Consider the following 17,527-nt stretch of genomic DNA (forward strand, 5'->3'; position numbering starts at 1 on the left):
TGTCGTTCATATCTCTATAAGAGATATACTTTTTCTTCTTTGCATTTCTCGCACCTAGCATATGATAGGACACACAACAAATACATCTCTCTTTATTGTCCTCTTGGTTGCTTTCCCATCTCTCTCATCTCCCTATGTCTCTATTTCTGTGTAGCATTGTATTGTGTCTGCATCTTTTCCCTTTAACTTCATTTTTTATTTTTTGAGAGGCCCAGTCACTGAGGAAGTTGAGTTTTCTATTTCTACCTGCAATAGAGGATTGTTAACTCCTGCTCTTTCCTAAAAACTGAATGAATTCAGTCACCTGACTGAAGAGAGTATAGGTTACACATTATCAAAAATGCAGGAGGATAGCAGGTTATTTGTCTTACCATCTTATGCCATTCAAAGTGTGTTCCCCATACTTAGCTCATTGAATTAAAGGTCTTTATTGCCATTGGATGCGTTAACCAAGATATCACCATATATTTATGTGAGAAATAATAGTCAGAGGGTAAATGATATTTACTCCCCCTTGGTGTTCCCATAGTACTATGTACAGTCATGTTCCACATAAAGATGTTTCGGTCAATGACGGACTAAATATAAGAGGGTGGTCCCATAAGATTATAATGGAACTGACAAATTGCGATCCCCTAATGATGTCGTAGCCCTCATCTTAGTGCAACACATCACCTTTTCTATGTTTAGATATGTTCAGATATGCAAATACTTACCATTGTGTTACAACTGCCTACAGTATTCAGTACAGTAGCATGCTTGTACAGGTTTGTAGCCTAAGAGCCACAGACTACACAATACAGTTAGGTGTGCAGTAGCCTATACCATCTAGGTTTGTGTAAGTACACTCTATGATGTTCACACAATGACGAAATCATCTAACGACACATTTCTTAGATTGTATCCCTGTTGTTAAGTGAAGCATGACTGTATATCCTCTGTCTGGGTACACAGCACTTAGATCACATTTTATCTTTACTTGCCTGATCATCTATATTTTTCTTGCTAGACTAAATTCTCTAAGGGCAAAACTACATCTAACTTACTACTGTAACCCTTAATCCCTATTAAAGTACCTAGTACATAATAGGCCCTAAATAAATATATGTGAAATGAATAAATGAAGCCTTTTTTCTCCCAAAAGCTATCTTTCTAACAGCTTTATTTTCCAAAAATGACATAATTATATAAATTTAGATTTTAAGACGAGTCAAATATTTTTTGGAATGAGGAAGAAGCATAAATAAATAGTTCTTAATTATGTAACATTATAATTTTTACACAATTAATTCACATTATATAATAATTAGTCTTAATCCAATGTTACCAAAAAAAAGAAAAAAGACAGTAAAACACCCAGGTATATAAATTTATTTACAGATTTAAATTCACTAGATTGTGGATTATTAATTCTCATATCCTTGTAGAGAAAGTATTCAGCAAATATTAAATTTTAATTATGAATTTTAATTGCGGTACTTAGCAGATTAAGTGATTTGATAACTACTGTTGACAATCCATTACTCAAATAAAAGTAATTAGACAACATATAATAATACACTCTAAGTAACTAACTTTCTAATTCAGAGAAATATTCTTAGTATTTAAATAGTATAATAGAACAATGTTATTATGTTATCAGGAATTAGAGATAACCAATAAATAGACTAATGGTATCTTATCACCATCAGATTTAGTTATATTACTGAAAAAACTTCTAATAGAGTGGTTCTATTATATTTTAAATAAAATTAATTTAAATAGCATACGACCATCTTTTAAAAAATTAAGTCTCTTAATATTGAAAATAAGGAAATTTACATTTTCATAAAAATGTAAAACTTTAATGAGCAATAGTATGAAATGTGCAAAAACACATTTCATACTATGAAATTTCTGAAAATCATTAGAGATTTTTCAAGTTACAATAACTCTTAAGGAGTAAAACGTGCAAACTACCTGCATCATGACTTTCAAACGATCAAAGGGTGCTGTGAATGTACGTGCAACTGCGCTAGCTATTCCTGCTGCCACCAAACGCTTCCACCAATCTCCAGACCGCTTTTCTTCTTCAGTAAATTCATCTGGAATAGTTATACTCTCCCCTATGTCAATTATCTGATAAATGCAAAAGAAAAAATAGACTATAAAAAACTGATAAATTAAAAGGATAAAGTTTTACAGGAACCAAAAATCCAAAGTTTTCTTTTGTATGTCAGTTCTTGTTAATGAAGGTTGACAATTTCCTTAGCACTTGTCCTAGACTGAATAAATTTTAATAGCACTTTTATATATAGATTTAATGTAAAATCAATTTCCATTAAATTAGAGTTATTAATTTAAAATTGTCAAATTATTTAGATAATCTCTTCCATTAAAAATGTAAAACTGGAGTGCAGGGATCACGTTCTAGTCACCCACCACAGTGCCTGCCACACACTAGGTAAAGAATGAATGCTTAATAAGTTTTACCTGCTTTATTTCAAATTCTTTCAAACTCCATTGTGCACTTACTTAAACCTAAGTCAGAATTCAAAAGTAGCATCTTATATGTTTTGATTAATTTACTCTATTATTTACTTTGACTGTTTCTTCAAATGTCAATCAATTTTAAGAAACCTGCACTCTAACAAAGTTTTGCGTCTCACTTTATTTTCAGTGATCATACATGCTTTTGCTAAGACCACCCATTTTTTCTAAATGTTGAGGCAATAGAGTTCATTGGAAAGAGTGCCAAACTGTACTCAAAGAATCTAGGTTCAATTACTTGTCAACACTTCTATGCTTCTTAGTTTTCCCACCTTCATTTATTCATAAGATTAGTCACCTCCTTCCAATCACTTTCCCACCTCAGAGCCTTCGTACTTGATTTTCACTGTGCCTAGAACATTTCTCCTTGGCTCTTTCCACAGATTCCTCTCTAATACTTAGCACAATCTTAATTTATTTTACAGTTTTAATCGATTAGCTCATTTTCTGTTTATTGCTTTATTACTCCACTAGAAAGTAAGTCCAATGACAGCAGCAATCTGGTCTCTCTTGCGTACTGCTGTAAACCTAGTATGTTGGTCCATGAAGACAAAGTTGCTCAATAAATATTTGGGTTTTGGGGTTTTATTTATTTATTTATTTATTTATTTATTTATTTATTTATTATGAATATTTATGAGATACAAAGCTGATTGTCCCCCCCTCCTGCCCATGATGTGGGGTCCAGATTCATACTGGGGGCATATCCATTACCAGAAATTACTTTTGTACCCTTTGTCCCCTCTCAATTATCCCCCAACCTCCCTCCCGTTCTTCCTCTCCCCTCAACTCCAATTTGTAGCCCTAAGAATGTTCCCTCCCTCGGTTGGATCATGGCACTACTGTGGTCTTTCTTTCCTGCCTTCCTTTCTCTCTTAGCTCCCACATATGAGTGAGCACATGCAGTATTTATCCCTCTGTGCTTTGCTTGTTTCACTCAATGTAAGTTTTTCCAGGTTCATCCATGTTGTTGCAAATGGGAGAATTTCATTCTTTTTTATAGCAGAGTAGTATTCCATAGTGTATATATAGCACAGTTTCCTTATCCAATCATCCATCAATGGACCTTTAGGTTGGTTCCATATCTTGGCTATTGTAAACAGAGCTGCAATAAACATGGAAGTGCAGGTATCTCTTCCACATGATGATTTCCATTCCTCTGGATATATACCCAGAAGAGGGACTGCTGGATCATATGGAAGATCTATCTGTAGTTGTTTGAGAAACCTCCAAACCGTTTTCCAAAGTGGTTGTACTAATTTACAGTCCCACCAACAGAGCAGGAGTGTTCCCTTCTCTCCACACCCTCACCAGCAAAATATTTGTTGAATTAATAAATTAGCATGTCAGACCCTGGGCTATGTATTAGCAACATAATGGAGTTAGTTTCTGCCCTCTAGGAGCATACAATACAATGAGACAGAAAAAAAAAATCAATTATAATTCAGGGTGATAAGCACAATAACAAAGGTAGTAAATAAAGGTGTCTTAAGAACACAGTATGGATGCATTTAACAGAATGTGGGTTTTACCTTTTGGTTGGGGGGGGTAAGTGGAACTGTCAGGTAACTTAGAAGCAGCAAAGCCTCGATCTTAATCCAGGTATTCTGACCTCAGAAGCTACCTTCTTGGCTATCATACTATACTATATCTCTATAGAAGTAGGGATTAACCAAGGGAATGTTCTAGGCAGAGAAAATAGTGTGTTCAAAGACATTACATATTCTAAGAACCACAAGATTATATGTAGGCATGGAAGGAGGGTAAAGGAAAGTGCAAGGTCTAAGAATAATGCAGAGATTTCTAGCTTGGACAACTGGGAAGGTGGTGGTACCATCCAGTGAAAAAGGAAAAGAAAGCTTGGGGGAAAGGTGATGAGTAGTTTGTACATGTTACATTTGTGGTGTCTCAAGTGATGTCCAATAAATACTTGCATATGCAAAAGAAAGGTGTGGTCCACAGACATAAGATTTAGAATCATCAATCAGCCTGTATTTGGTAATTCAACCTGGGAATGTAAGTGAAACTTCCTAGAAAAAATGTAAAGAGAGACAAAAAAAGTTGAAGATAGAACATAGAAGAAAACTAATGTATATGAGTAAGACAGATTGAGGAAGAGGATCTTCAGGGGAAACAGAAAAGTAATGGCTAAAGAGATGGGAAGAAAACCGGGAGAATGAAGTGTCACAAAACAAGTCTTAACAAATTGAAGAAGATTGAAATCATACCAAGTATCTTATCTAACCACCATGGAATGAAACTAGAAATCAATAGCAGAAGGGAAACTGGAAAATTCACAAGTACATTGATATTAAACATTCCTTTGAACAACCGATGGGACCTATCCTAGAGAATTTGTGTGTTCACTAGAGAAGAATGTATATTCTACTGCTGTTGGGTGAGATATTCTGTATGTATCTGTTAGGTTGAATGGTCTACAAGTTCTCTCTTTGGTTGTACAAGTCCTCTCTTTCCTTATTGATCTTCTGTCTGGATATTCAATCCATAACTGAAGTGGGATATAAAAGTCTCCAACTATTACTGTATTGTTGTCTATTCCCCTCTTCATTTCTGTCAAGGGGATGTCAAAAAGTTTGTGGAAAATGAAATTAAAAGTTAAAAATCAAAAATATAAACTTTATTTCTCAACATAAGTTCCATCAAGTTCAAGATACTTTTGTAACTGATAGTACCAACGATTTAATCCATCCCTAAAGAATTGAGGGTTCTACAAATTTAACTATGTCAATTCAGTCTTTTTTACATAAACTGAAGAAAAATGGGTGCCCTTTAAAGATTTTTAAGATTAGAGAAAAAAGAAGTCAGAAGGAGACAAATATGAACTGTAAGATGCATGCCTAATGATTTCCTTTCAAAAGTTTTACAAAATTGCCCTTGTTTAATGAAAAGAGTGAGCAGGAACATTGCTGTGGTGAGAAAGGACTCTCTGGTAAAGCTTTCCCAGGCATTTTTCTGCTAAAGCTTTGGCTAACTTTCTCAAAACACTCTCATAATATGAAGACGCTGTCATTCATTGGCTTTCCATAAAGTCAACAAGCTAAATGCCTTGAGAACTCAAAAAACTGTTGCCATATCCTTTGCTCTTGACCAGTCTGCTTTTGCTTTAACTGGACTGCTTCCACCTCTGGTCCACCATTGCTTTGATTGTGCTGTCTTCAGGATTGTACTGATAAAGTCATGTGTCACCTCCTACTACAATTCTTGGAGGAAATACTTCAGGATCTTGATCCCACTTTTTTAAACTTCCCATTGAAAGCTCTGCTGTTGTCTGCAGCTTATCTGGGTGCAGCAGTTTTGGTACCCATCAAGTGAAAGTTTGATCGATTTTAATTTTTCAGTCAGAATTGGGTATACTAAACAATTTAGATGTCTACAGTGTTGACCATTGTTTCTGCTGTTAATCATTGGTCCTCTTCCATTACAGCATGAACAAGAAGAATTTTTTCTTTACAAATTAATGTACATTGTCTGCCACTCCAGGCTTCATATTCAACATGGTCTCATCCTTCCTCAAAATGAGTTATTGAATCAAGATGGCAAAAATATGGTCCCCAGTGTCACTCTCTCCCACAATCAACCAATTTACAACTATTAAAAAGCAAAGACTGCCAAGCAGGAACCCTAGAGCTCAGGGGAAGAGGAGGAGAGACCTAAAGAGTTCATGAAGGTGGGAGAAGCTGTAATGAGAGAAAGAAGGGACCACTTGGACTGTTTCGAGCCCCAGCCATTTCAAGGCTGGCCCTGGTGAGCACACAGAGCAAGAGCTGGCAAAAAAAATGCAGCTGTGCCCTTTGTATGAAGTTGGAGACTGCAGGGGAGAGGAGGGCCTTGGTGGCCCCCAGGACAGCAAGACCACCGACAGGGTTTCTGTAGACCCACATAGTAGAGAGGGGTCACAGACAACTGAAAAAAGGAGCCACTCAAAGGTTTGTGAGTTATAACAAGGGACCAGCACATGGCCCACTCCATGGGAAGTATTTGGAGTACAGGAGGTGGGGAAGACTGGCCCCCCTGGAGGGACACTGGGGCACAGCATGGACAGCTGATCTGCCCTCCAATCAGCACAGGACCACTCAGTGGGGACTGGTCAGGAATATAGAACTGCAGGGGCTGCAGTTTGCTGAGAAGAGTCAGGCCCAGACCAGAGTTTCCACACAACCCAGATGTATTGGACCTCACAAGACCCAGAAGTGCTTAAAAGGTCAACAATTAAACCTGAGCTGCACAAAAAGAAAAGCCTTCCCCAGAGAATCAACAGCAAAGCAACAATTTAGCTCAACCACATGGCTCAAGTGCTGGTCCCCACAGGATGTTCCCCCATTTTAGAAGTAAGCAAAGGACAACAAATTAGTTCCAGTGCAGAGTTTAAGTGATGGGAACAGCAAATGATCGAACACAGAACTGAAAGAGAAAACAAAATACCCATAGATCAGAGACAAAGTTCTAATAATAACCAGTAGAGGTCTAACACTGCCAAAGAATACCTACAAAACCCAGAAGTACTGGAAGCCGCCCAGGCTCCCAAGGTGGGGTAAGGAGGACCTGAGGGCCTCAGCCATACACTGCCCCCCCCCCGACCCTGACATCTACATCCAGCCTGGCAATGACTGAGCTACAGCCAGAACCCCCACTGTGCTCCCGAGCCAGAGCTGGGGGGCCCCCTGTGGGCCTCAGACACACCCTCCACAATCAGGCCAGCAAAGGAGCCGACCATGGGCCAGCCCTGCCACCCCACACCCACCTCCATTTCCCTACTGCCTCCTTCCTCCCTCCTCCCCCTCTCACTGCTCCACAACATACTAGAATGTTAAAAAAGTAATAATAATAATAAATAAATATTTTTTAAATGAGTTATTCATTTGTAAACTGCTGGTATCTTTGGGACACTGTCCCCATAAACTTCATAAAGCATGAATGATTTCACCACACTTCAACCAAGCTTCCCCATAAATTTGACATTTGTTCTTCCATTTTAGCAGAATTCCTGTTACTCTGATAGAGGGTCTTTTCAAACCGATTTCTTATCCTTCTTAGTGTTTCAAACTAGATCTTGCTCACACATCTTATAACAAGTTAGTATAAGTTTATTTTGGTGCAAAAAATTTTTGCAATCCATGCATAGCTTTTTCATAATAAACATTTTCCATGAACTTTTTGAAAACCCCTCATATTGTCTGTGGAGAGGAGGAAAAAATTCATGAGTGCTGATGAGAATAGTATGCTACAAACAAATGATTAACTTAACAATCCACACCAAAGATCTAAAAAATCTTCAATTACAAGTACTACTTTGTTCCTTACAACTCCAAGTCAAGTACTTTTATGTGTATAAAATAAGCAAGTAGACTATATATTTGATGCTTCTAACTCTAAAATTTTGAAATCCTAATATTTGACTTTACATTTCCTATGATAAAAGACCAAGTCAGGTACATCATATCTGTGTAGATAGAAAAATATATTAGGGTACTTCAAAAAGTTCATGGAGAAAAAGAATTGAAAAATAATACAAATAGTTCCTTGAACTTTTTGGGGTACCCTCATATTATTTTTCCTTGCTCTAGGGCTGTCTAACTATATCATAGTAATTCTTAACACAAAGTACTATAGGCCCTATCAGCAGGTGGGTTCTAGGTTTTAGAAAATAAAGAAATAGTAGTTCCTGTGTTTGCACATATAATGCTAACACGCCTTGCTAAATCAGTAGAACATTATTAGGAGGGAATACTGTAACTTTAGCCATTGAGGCTACAAGTATTGTAGAGATTATGTAATCATAATCACAGCTATGACATTTAGAGTGAAATAAAATAGAGTAAAATACAAAGTAAACTTACAGTAGAACGCTTCCAGAAATAAATAATTTCATCAATATTTCTAGCAGGGTGAAGTAAAAAGTAGTCACTCCATTCATCCCAGTCTATTGTCATTGACCCATCACTATCCATGCTGAAATTAAGAAAAAAAAAAAGAATGATTATAACATTTTTTAATAAAGTTAGACAGCTATAAAAATTAATCAGTTAAATGCTTCTTAAATATTTATTGTTGAAGCCACTCTTGGACTTCATGAATATCACTGTATTTTCATATTGTTTTTTTTTTAATACTTTATTTTTTAGAACCATCTTAGATTTTCAGAAAAATTGAGGATATAATACAGAGAGTTCCCATATATCCCTAGACTCAGTTTCACCTACTTATAACAACTTACATTATTATGGCACATTTGTTACAATTAATGAATCAACATTGATACTTTATTATTAACCAAAGTCTATACTTTACTCAGATTTCCTTAGTTTTTAATTAATGTCCTTTTGATACCACATTCTATTTAGTTGTCATGTCTCCTTAGGCTACTCTTGGCTATGACAATTTCTCAGACTTTCCTTGCTTTTTACAACTCTGACATTGAATACAGTAAAAGAAATCACACAGAGACTACACTACTGTGTCTACCTGGAACCACACCTAATACACCCTACCCAACTGTCACTATAGAGCACATCTGTAAGAAGTAGTCTCTCTCCTTAAAAGATACTCCAAGTATTAGAAGCAACTACTCCACAAGACGCCCAGACATCAATGTAGGGATACTAGAAATATGAAAAAACAAGAAAATATAACACTTCAAAGAAATACAATAATTCTCTAGTACCAGACCTCAAACAAGAGGAAACCTATGAAATACATAAAAAGGAATTTCAAACAATAATCTTAAGGAAACTCAATGAGATGTAAGAAAAACCAGATAGACAACACAACAAAATGAGAAAAACAATCCAGGATATGAAGGACGAATTTGACAAAGAGACAGACACCTTTAAAAAGAACCAAACAGAAATCTTGGAACTGAAGAATTTATTCAACAAAATTAAAAATACAACTGAGAACTTAAGCAACATGCTAAAGCAAGCACAAGAAAAAATTGCTGAACTCAAAGACAGGCTTTTTGAAATAACCCAGGGAGAGAAAAAAAATTTTTTTTATAAAGGAGAAAGATTATAAGATCTCTGGTACAAACTTAAGTGTACAAACATCTGAATTATGGGAGTTCTGGAAGGGGAGGAGAAAAGAAAAGGCAAGGAAAACCTACTTAATGAAACAATAACTGAAAATTTCCCCAAGTATTGGGAGATATATGGACTTCCAGATCCAAGATGCTCAAAAATCCCCAAACAGATTCAACCCTGAAAGTTTTCCCCCAAGACACAATGTAGATAAATTCTCAAAACTCAAAGACAAAGAGAATTCTAATAACAGCAAGAAAAAAATGTCAAGTCACACATAAGGGAATCCCAATCAGATTAACAGAAGGTTTCTCAGCAGAAATCTTACAGGTCAGGAGAGAATGGGATAATATATTCAAAGAACTAAAATTTAAAAATTTCCAGAGAAGAATTCTATACCCAGAAAATTATGGAGAAATTAAGGAGAAATAGTGTCTTTCCTTTAAAAATAAAATCTATGAGAATTCACCAGTACAAGACAAGCCCTACAAGAAATCCTAAAGGGCATTACACATTTGGAATCCAAAGAATGATAATCACCATCATGAATACACGAGAAGGACTAAAATCTACTACTACAGCAAATACAGAAATGAGAAAGAGAAAGAAACTAAATCTTATCACTCCAAAAAAGAAAAAACAACAAACTACAAAGAAAACAATAAAAGAAAAAGAGGAAAAAATATATACAAAACAACCATAAAAATTCAATAAAATGCCAGGAGTAAGGAATACTTTTCAATAACAACCCTGAATGTAACTTCCTACTTAAAAGATATAAATTGGATGAATGGATTAAAAAACTAGATCCAACTATATGCTGCCTACAAGAAACTCACTTCACCTGTAAAGACATGTGTAGACCAATAGTGAAGGGATGGAAAAAGATATACCATGTGAATGGAAGCAAAAATGAGCAGGAATAGCTATACTTATATCACACACACAAAAAAGACTTTAAACCAAACTTTAAAAGTCTTAAAAAGAGAAAAAGTATAAAAAGAGAAAAAGAAGGTCATTAAATAATGATAAAGGTATCAATTCAGCAAGATGATTTAACAATTGCAAACATATATGCTCAGAACATCATAGCACCCAGATGTATAAACCAAATATTATTGGGATCTAAAAGGAGAGACAGACCTCAATACAATAACAGCTGGAGAATTCAACACCCCTCTCTCAGTACTGGACAGATCATCTAGACGAAAAATCAGAGAAACACTGGATTTAAACTATACTTTAGACTAAATGGATTGGACAGACATCCACAGAACATTTCATCCAACAACTACAGAATATAAATCCTTCTCATCAGCACATAGAACATTCTCTTGTATAGACCACATGTTAAGCCACAAATCAAGTCTCGATAAACTTTAAAAAAATGAAATTATTTCAAGTATCTTTCCAGACCACAACAGAATAAAACTATAAATCAATAATAAGAAAAACTGTGGAAACTATACAAATACATGGAAATTAAACAACATGCTCCTTAACAACCAACCAATGGGTCAAAGAAGAAATTTAAACAACAAAATTAACAAACTGATTTTTATGGACATTATGCATGCATCAACTAGAAAATACATACTCTTCAAGCACATATGGAACATTTACAAAAAACCTCACTTTACTAGGCCATAGTCATAAAGTAAATCTCAAAAAATATTCAAAGAAACAGTATCATACAGGCCATATTCTTTAACTATGGTGCAATTATGCTAGAAATTAATAACAAAAAAACTGTAAAAATCCCCATACATTTTGAAATTGAAAAATCTACTTCTAAATATCCAATGTGAAAAGAAAAAAGTGATTTACAAGTATTTAAACTCAGAACGAGTAAGAATGAAAATATCAAATCACATATCAAAACTTATGGAATATATCAAAAGCACTTACAAAAGTACTTAAGAGTTACCATTCTATTTTATAACAGAAAAGAAATCAGAAAATTAGTGAACTAATCATCTAACTTAGTAAAAATGAATAATTAAACACAAATAAAAGAATAGTCATACTATTTTTAGCCTTATGTGTTTTGAGGCTCTTTTAGGTTCAAACAAGTTAATAGATACAAAAGAGATACAATAGAGATAATAAACACAAAGTTAAAAGTAGATTACTTGAAAGGATTGATAATGAAATAGGCAAAAATACAGTGAAATAGGTTTATTTAAAAAGGCACATAACCATTATGGATGAAAAAAGAATACAGCCATCCACCCAAGTACAGACCTTGCAGGGAGTGTACCAGCCACCTGGATCCATGCTAACCTTCCCTTGAGAGATCAGAGTCACACCCGACTCAGCAAGCCCATGATAGTGTCCTGTCCCAGAGGTGAGGATGTGAGGAACAAAATGGCCCCTACTATCATGCTCATCTAGAACCAAACCTATAACACCCGACTCCACTACGAATGTAGAATACTTCTTCAGGTAAGAGTTTCTCCTTTCAAAAACTACTCCAAAAATTAAAAGAAGCAACTGCACCACCAGGTGCCCAGATATCAATGCAGATATAAGAAACATGAAAAAACAGGGAAATATGACACCCCCAAAAGAAGACAATAATTCTCTGATACCAGATCCCAAACTATAGGAAAACAGTGAAATGCCTGAAGAGGAATTCCAAACGGTAATCTTAAGGAAATTCAACATGATGCAACAAAAAATAGATAGAAATCACAATGAAATCAAAAAGACAATTGAGGACATGAATGACAAATTCAACAAAAAGGTAGAGATCATAAAAAAGAACCAAGTAGAAAGCCTGGAATTGAAGAATTCATTCAATTAAATAAAAAATACAACTGAGAGCTTAAGTAACAAGCTAGAACAAGCAAAAGAAAGAATTTCTGAACTTAAAGACAGGCTTTTTGATTTAACCGAGTTGGACCAAAAAAAGAACAAGGAATTTTTTAAAAAGGGAAGAAAGACTATGATATCTATTGGATGATCTGTCTTAAGCATACAAATACCTGTATCATGGGTGTAGCAGAAGGGGAAGAGAAAGGAAAGGCATTGAAAGCCTATTTAAGGAAATAATATCTGAAAACTTCCCAAGTATTGGGAAAGATATGGTCTCCCAGATCCAAGAAGCTCAAAGATCCCAAAACAGATTCAACCCTAAAAGGTCCTCCCCAAGACACATTAAAGTCAAGTTGTCAAAAGTCAAAGACAAAGAAAGAATTCTAAAAACAACAAGAGAAAAGCATCAAGTCCCCCATAAGGGAATGCCCATCAGACTAACAGCAGACTTCTCAACAGAAACCTTACAGGCCAGGAGAGAGTGGGATGACATATTCAAAGTGCTAAAAGAAAACAACGGCCAGCCAAGACATACACTGGGGAAACGACTGCCTCTTCAATAAAAGGTGCTGGGAAAACTGGATATCCATGTGTAGAAGAATTAAACTAGACCCCTATCTCTCACTATTTACATAAATCAATTCAAAGTGGAATAAAGACTTAAATGCAAGACCTGGAACTGTAAAACTTCTAGAAGAAAATACATGTGAAATGCTCCAGGACATAGGACTAGGCAAAGATTTTATGAATAAGATCTCAAACACACAGGCAACAAAAGCAAACATAAACAAATGGGATTTTATCAAACTAAAAAGCTTCAGACAGCAAAGGAAGCAATCAACAGAGTGAAAAGACAGCTTACAGAATGGTAGAAACTATATGCAAACTATGCATCTGACAAAAAGCTAATTTCTAGAATATACAAAGAACTCAAACAACTCAATAGCAAAGAATAACAAAAACAAAAAAACAAATAACCCAATTAAAAATAGGTAAGGGAGGCTGCTGCTGCTGACCGGTCGTGGGGGGTGACCGCCACTTTGCCCCCGGCAGGAGAGGCTGCCTCATTTACAGGCAACAGCTTTGAAGTGTGGAGCAGGAAAAGAACTGTTTCTTAGCTGCAAAAGCGAGTCTCGAAACAGGGAACACGGCTCCTGGGCTGCTGTGGATGCAGCCAGGATCCCGGAGGCCGGGGCCGCGCTGAAGGCGGCCAGCTGCCCTATTCAGGATTCGAGGTTTCAGGCCGGCATTAAAGAAGATTCCTGGGAGCGCCCGAGCCACGCCGCAACTGAACAGCCCGAGGCGTCAGCGGCTGAGAACTGGGAAAGGCGGGAAACCAGAGACAGAGAGCGAGTACCCGACCTGGCACAGCACTGTGAGTGACCCCTGGCATAGCTCTGTTCGGGGGGTGGATGCCCACGCGGCTCCCGCCTGCACCACCAGGCCACTCACCGCCCGGTGCTGCCTCCATTTTCCCAGGTGCGGACAGCTCCGCCCTTCTCGGCCATCACTGAGCCCTCCCACTTGCTTGGCCTGGCGCCGGGCTTTCCGGAGCCTGCGGACCGGCCTCCGCTCCCACTCCCTCCGTGGTTCTCTGGCGGGGCTGGTGGCGGGGGGCGTCCCCGGCCAGTGTCGGGAGGGCAAGGAAGTACGGGCGGGCCGACTGTCACTCCACCATACCCTGGACTCAGGCCCCAGGTAAACTCCCTGTTACTGGGAGGCAGATACCATCTCTGCGGCCACCAGTTTGGAAAAAAGCCTAACGAATTTCTGGTTGGGAATAGTGTGGTAGGAGAGTTCCCAGGTCCGCTTGAACCTGCCGGAGACCAGGCTGCAGGTGGGCGCTAGACTCGGATTATACTGGGGGGATACAAAGGTGAACAAGACCCAAGAAAGATCTACATAGTGCTACAAAGGCACCCAGAGAGACCGGTCGTCTGTGCCTAGCAGAAACCTGGTAGACTTCCTGGGCGAGGCGGTGCCAACCAGGGTCTTGAAGGCCCAGCTGATAGACGAGGGGTGCAGAAGACACGCCCCAGCCCAGCACAGTGCGCACAGAGTGGAGAGGCGTGCGGCCAGGGAGGCGGAGACTCGACAGAAACCACACACCCGGTGGGGTCGTCACTGCAAGATCTAACAGCCTGGGCCAGAGCACACAGAACAGGGAGAAGTCCTGCACAGGAAGTGAAAGCTCAACAGAGATCACACACCCTGTGGTACGTGATCCACCAGCCCAGCAGAGTCCAAGCTGACCAGAAAGGTGGCTCCCCGGAGAAGCCCAAGACCCGAGGCAACCACACACACAAGGCACTAGAGGCCAACTGAGCAGTCACGGAGGGAGCCATACGAAATTGGCAACCACAGCAACATCCTAGTTAGTCATTAGTCTCAAACCGGTGGACTGTGAAACCCCCTGCCACAATGAAAAAACAACAAAAAAAAGATACCAGAAATACAAAAAATCAAGAAAGTACACCACCAAAAGTTAATAAATCTCAAACTCTAGATCCTATAGAACAAGAAGCCCTTGAAATAACTGACAGGAATTTCGAGTGATAATTCTAAGGAAACTGAATGAGATACAAGAAAACTCAGCTAGACATCATGATGAAATGAGGAAAAGTATACAGGATCTGAAAGAGGAAATGTACAAGGAAATCAATGTCCTGAAAAAAAATGTAGCAGAACTTGCTGAACTGAAGAAGTTATTCAACGAAATAAAAAACACAACGGAGAGTTTAACCAGCAGGCTTGTCGAAGTTGAAGAGAGAACCTCTGAACTTGAAGATGGGCTGTTTGAAATAACACAAGCAGACAAAAAGAAAGAAAAAAGAATTAAGGACATTGAAGAAAATCTGAGAGAGATATCAGACAGCCTTAAGCGATCAAATATCCGAGTCTTGGGTATTCCAGAAGGGGAGGAAAATGGAGATTCCATTGAAAACATATTCAACAAAATAGTGGCAGAAAACTTCCCAGGTATAGGAAAAATCACAGATCTTCAGATCCAGGAAGCTCAACGATCTCCAAATGTATTCAACCCAAAAAGACCTTCTCCAAGACATGTCATAGTCAAATTGGCAAAACTCAGAGACAAAGAGAGAATCTTAAAAGCAGCAAGAGAGAAGCGTCAAATGACCTATAAGGGAGCCCCAATCAGGTTAACATCAGACTTTTCATCACAAACCCTAAAAGCTAGAAAGGAATGGGATGATATTTTCAAAATACTAAAATACAAAGATTGCCAGCCAAGAATACTCTACCCTGCAAGGCTATCCTTCCGAAATGAGGGGCAAATAGTATATTTCTCAGAAAAACAAAAACTGCGGGAGTTCACTACCACACAACCACCCTTACAAGAAATCCTCAAGGGAGTACTGGGTTTGGTTCCTGAAAAATAACTACCACTGCCATAAAAACCCAAGAAAAATCTAAACCCGCTAGTATAATAAAAATGGCATTCATGAAGAGAAAACAAGCTAACAAAAACACTATCTACAACCTAAGGAACCAACAAACACAGAAAACAAACAGTAAATCAGAAAGCAAGGAACAAAACACACCTAAGACAACCAAACAACCAATAAAATGCTAGGAATAAATCAACACCTTTCAATAACAACTCTTAATGTAAAAGGCTTAAATTCCCCAATCAAAAGACACAGACTGGCTGACTGGATCAAAAAGCAGGACCCAACTATATGCTGCCTACAAGAGACCCACCTCACCCATAAAGATTCACACAGGCTAAGAGTGAAAGGATGGAAAAAGATTTACCATGCAAACAGAAAAGAAAAACGAGCTGGAGTAGCTATTCTTATATCTGACAAAATAGACTTTAAACTAAAAACCATAAAAAGAGACAATGAGGGACACTACTTAATGATAAAAGGACTGATCCATCAAGAAGACATAACAATCATAAATATGTATGCACCCAATGTTGGAGAAGCCAGATTTATAAAACAAACTCTATTAGACCTAAAGAAGGAAATAGACACTCATACCATAATAGCAGGGGACCTGAACACCCCACTGTCAATATTAGACAGATCATCTAGGCAAAGAATCAGTAGAGAAACACAAGATCTAAACAAGACTCTAGACCAATTGGAATTGGCAGATATCTACAGAACATTCCACCCAACAACCTCAGAATATTCATTTTTCTCATCAACACATGGATCATTCTCCAGGATAGATCACATATTAGGTCACAAATCAAGTCTCAATAAATTCAAAAAAATTGGAATTATCCCATTTATCTTCTCAGACCACAATGGATTAAAACTAGAAATTAATAACAAACGAACCTCTGGAAACTATACAAACACATGGAAATTAAACAGCATTCTACTTAATGACATATGGGTCCAAGAAGAAATCAAGCAGGAAATCAAAAAATTTATTGAAACTAATGAAAACAATGATACATCATACCAAAACCTGTGGGATACTGCAAAAGCAGTATTGAGGGGAAAATTTATTGCATTAAACGCTCACTTCAGAAGAATAGAAAGATGGCAAGTGAACAAACTATCACTTCACCTTAAAGAACTAGAAAAACAAGAACAATCCAAACCTAAAGTTAGCAGACGGAAAGAAATCATTAAGATCAGAGCAGAACTGAATGAAATTGATAACCAAAAAACAATTCAAAAGATCAACGAATCAAAAAGTTGGTTTTTTGAAAAGATAAATAAAATTGACAAACCATTAGCATGGCTAACAAAAAAAAGAAGAGAGAAGACTCAAATAACAAAAATTAGAAATGAAAAAGGCGACATTACAACTGATTCATCTGAAATACAAGGAATCATTCGAGACTACTATAAACAACTATACGCCAACAAATTTGAAAATCTGGAGGAAATGGATAAATTTCTGGACACACACAAGCTCCCAAAACTGAACCGTGACGACGTAGAAAATTTGAACAGACCAATAACAATAAAGGTGGTTGAAGCTGTTATCAGAAGGCTCCCAACAAAGAAAAGCCCAGGACCAGATGGATTCGCGGCAGAATTTTACCAAACATTCAAACAGGAATTGACACCGATTCTTTACAAACTATTCCAAAAGATTGAAACGGACGCAAATCTCCCAAACTCATTCTATGAAGCAAACATCATCCTGATACCAAAACC

The 17,527-nt window shown here is 37.4% G+C and overlaps 1 protein-coding gene across 1 annotated transcript in view; it reads right to left on the minus strand.

The window, feature by feature from the left end:
- Positions 1–17,527, minus strand: part of LOC134384008 (mitochondrial adenyl nucleotide antiporter SLC25A24-like) — a 54,840-nt gene that overhangs the window by 21,658 nt on the left and 15,655 nt on the right. The window contains exons 4-5 of the mRNA XM_063105611.1: positions 8,388–8,499; positions 1,960–2,118 (exon numbers count right to left, since the gene is read on the minus strand). Of these exons, the coding sequence (XP_062961681.1) occupies positions 1,960–2,118; positions 8,388–8,499 (271 nt within the window). The remainder of the gene's footprint in view (positions 1–1,959; positions 2,119–8,387; positions 8,500–17,527) is intronic.

This window comes from Cynocephalus volans, chromosome 8 (assembly GCF_027409185.1).
Source record: "Cynocephalus volans isolate mCynVol1 chromosome 8, mCynVol1.pri, whole genome shotgun sequence".
In the NCBI taxonomy this organism is placed as follows: Eukaryota; Metazoa; Chordata; class Mammalia; order Dermoptera; family Cynocephalidae; genus Cynocephalus; species Cynocephalus volans.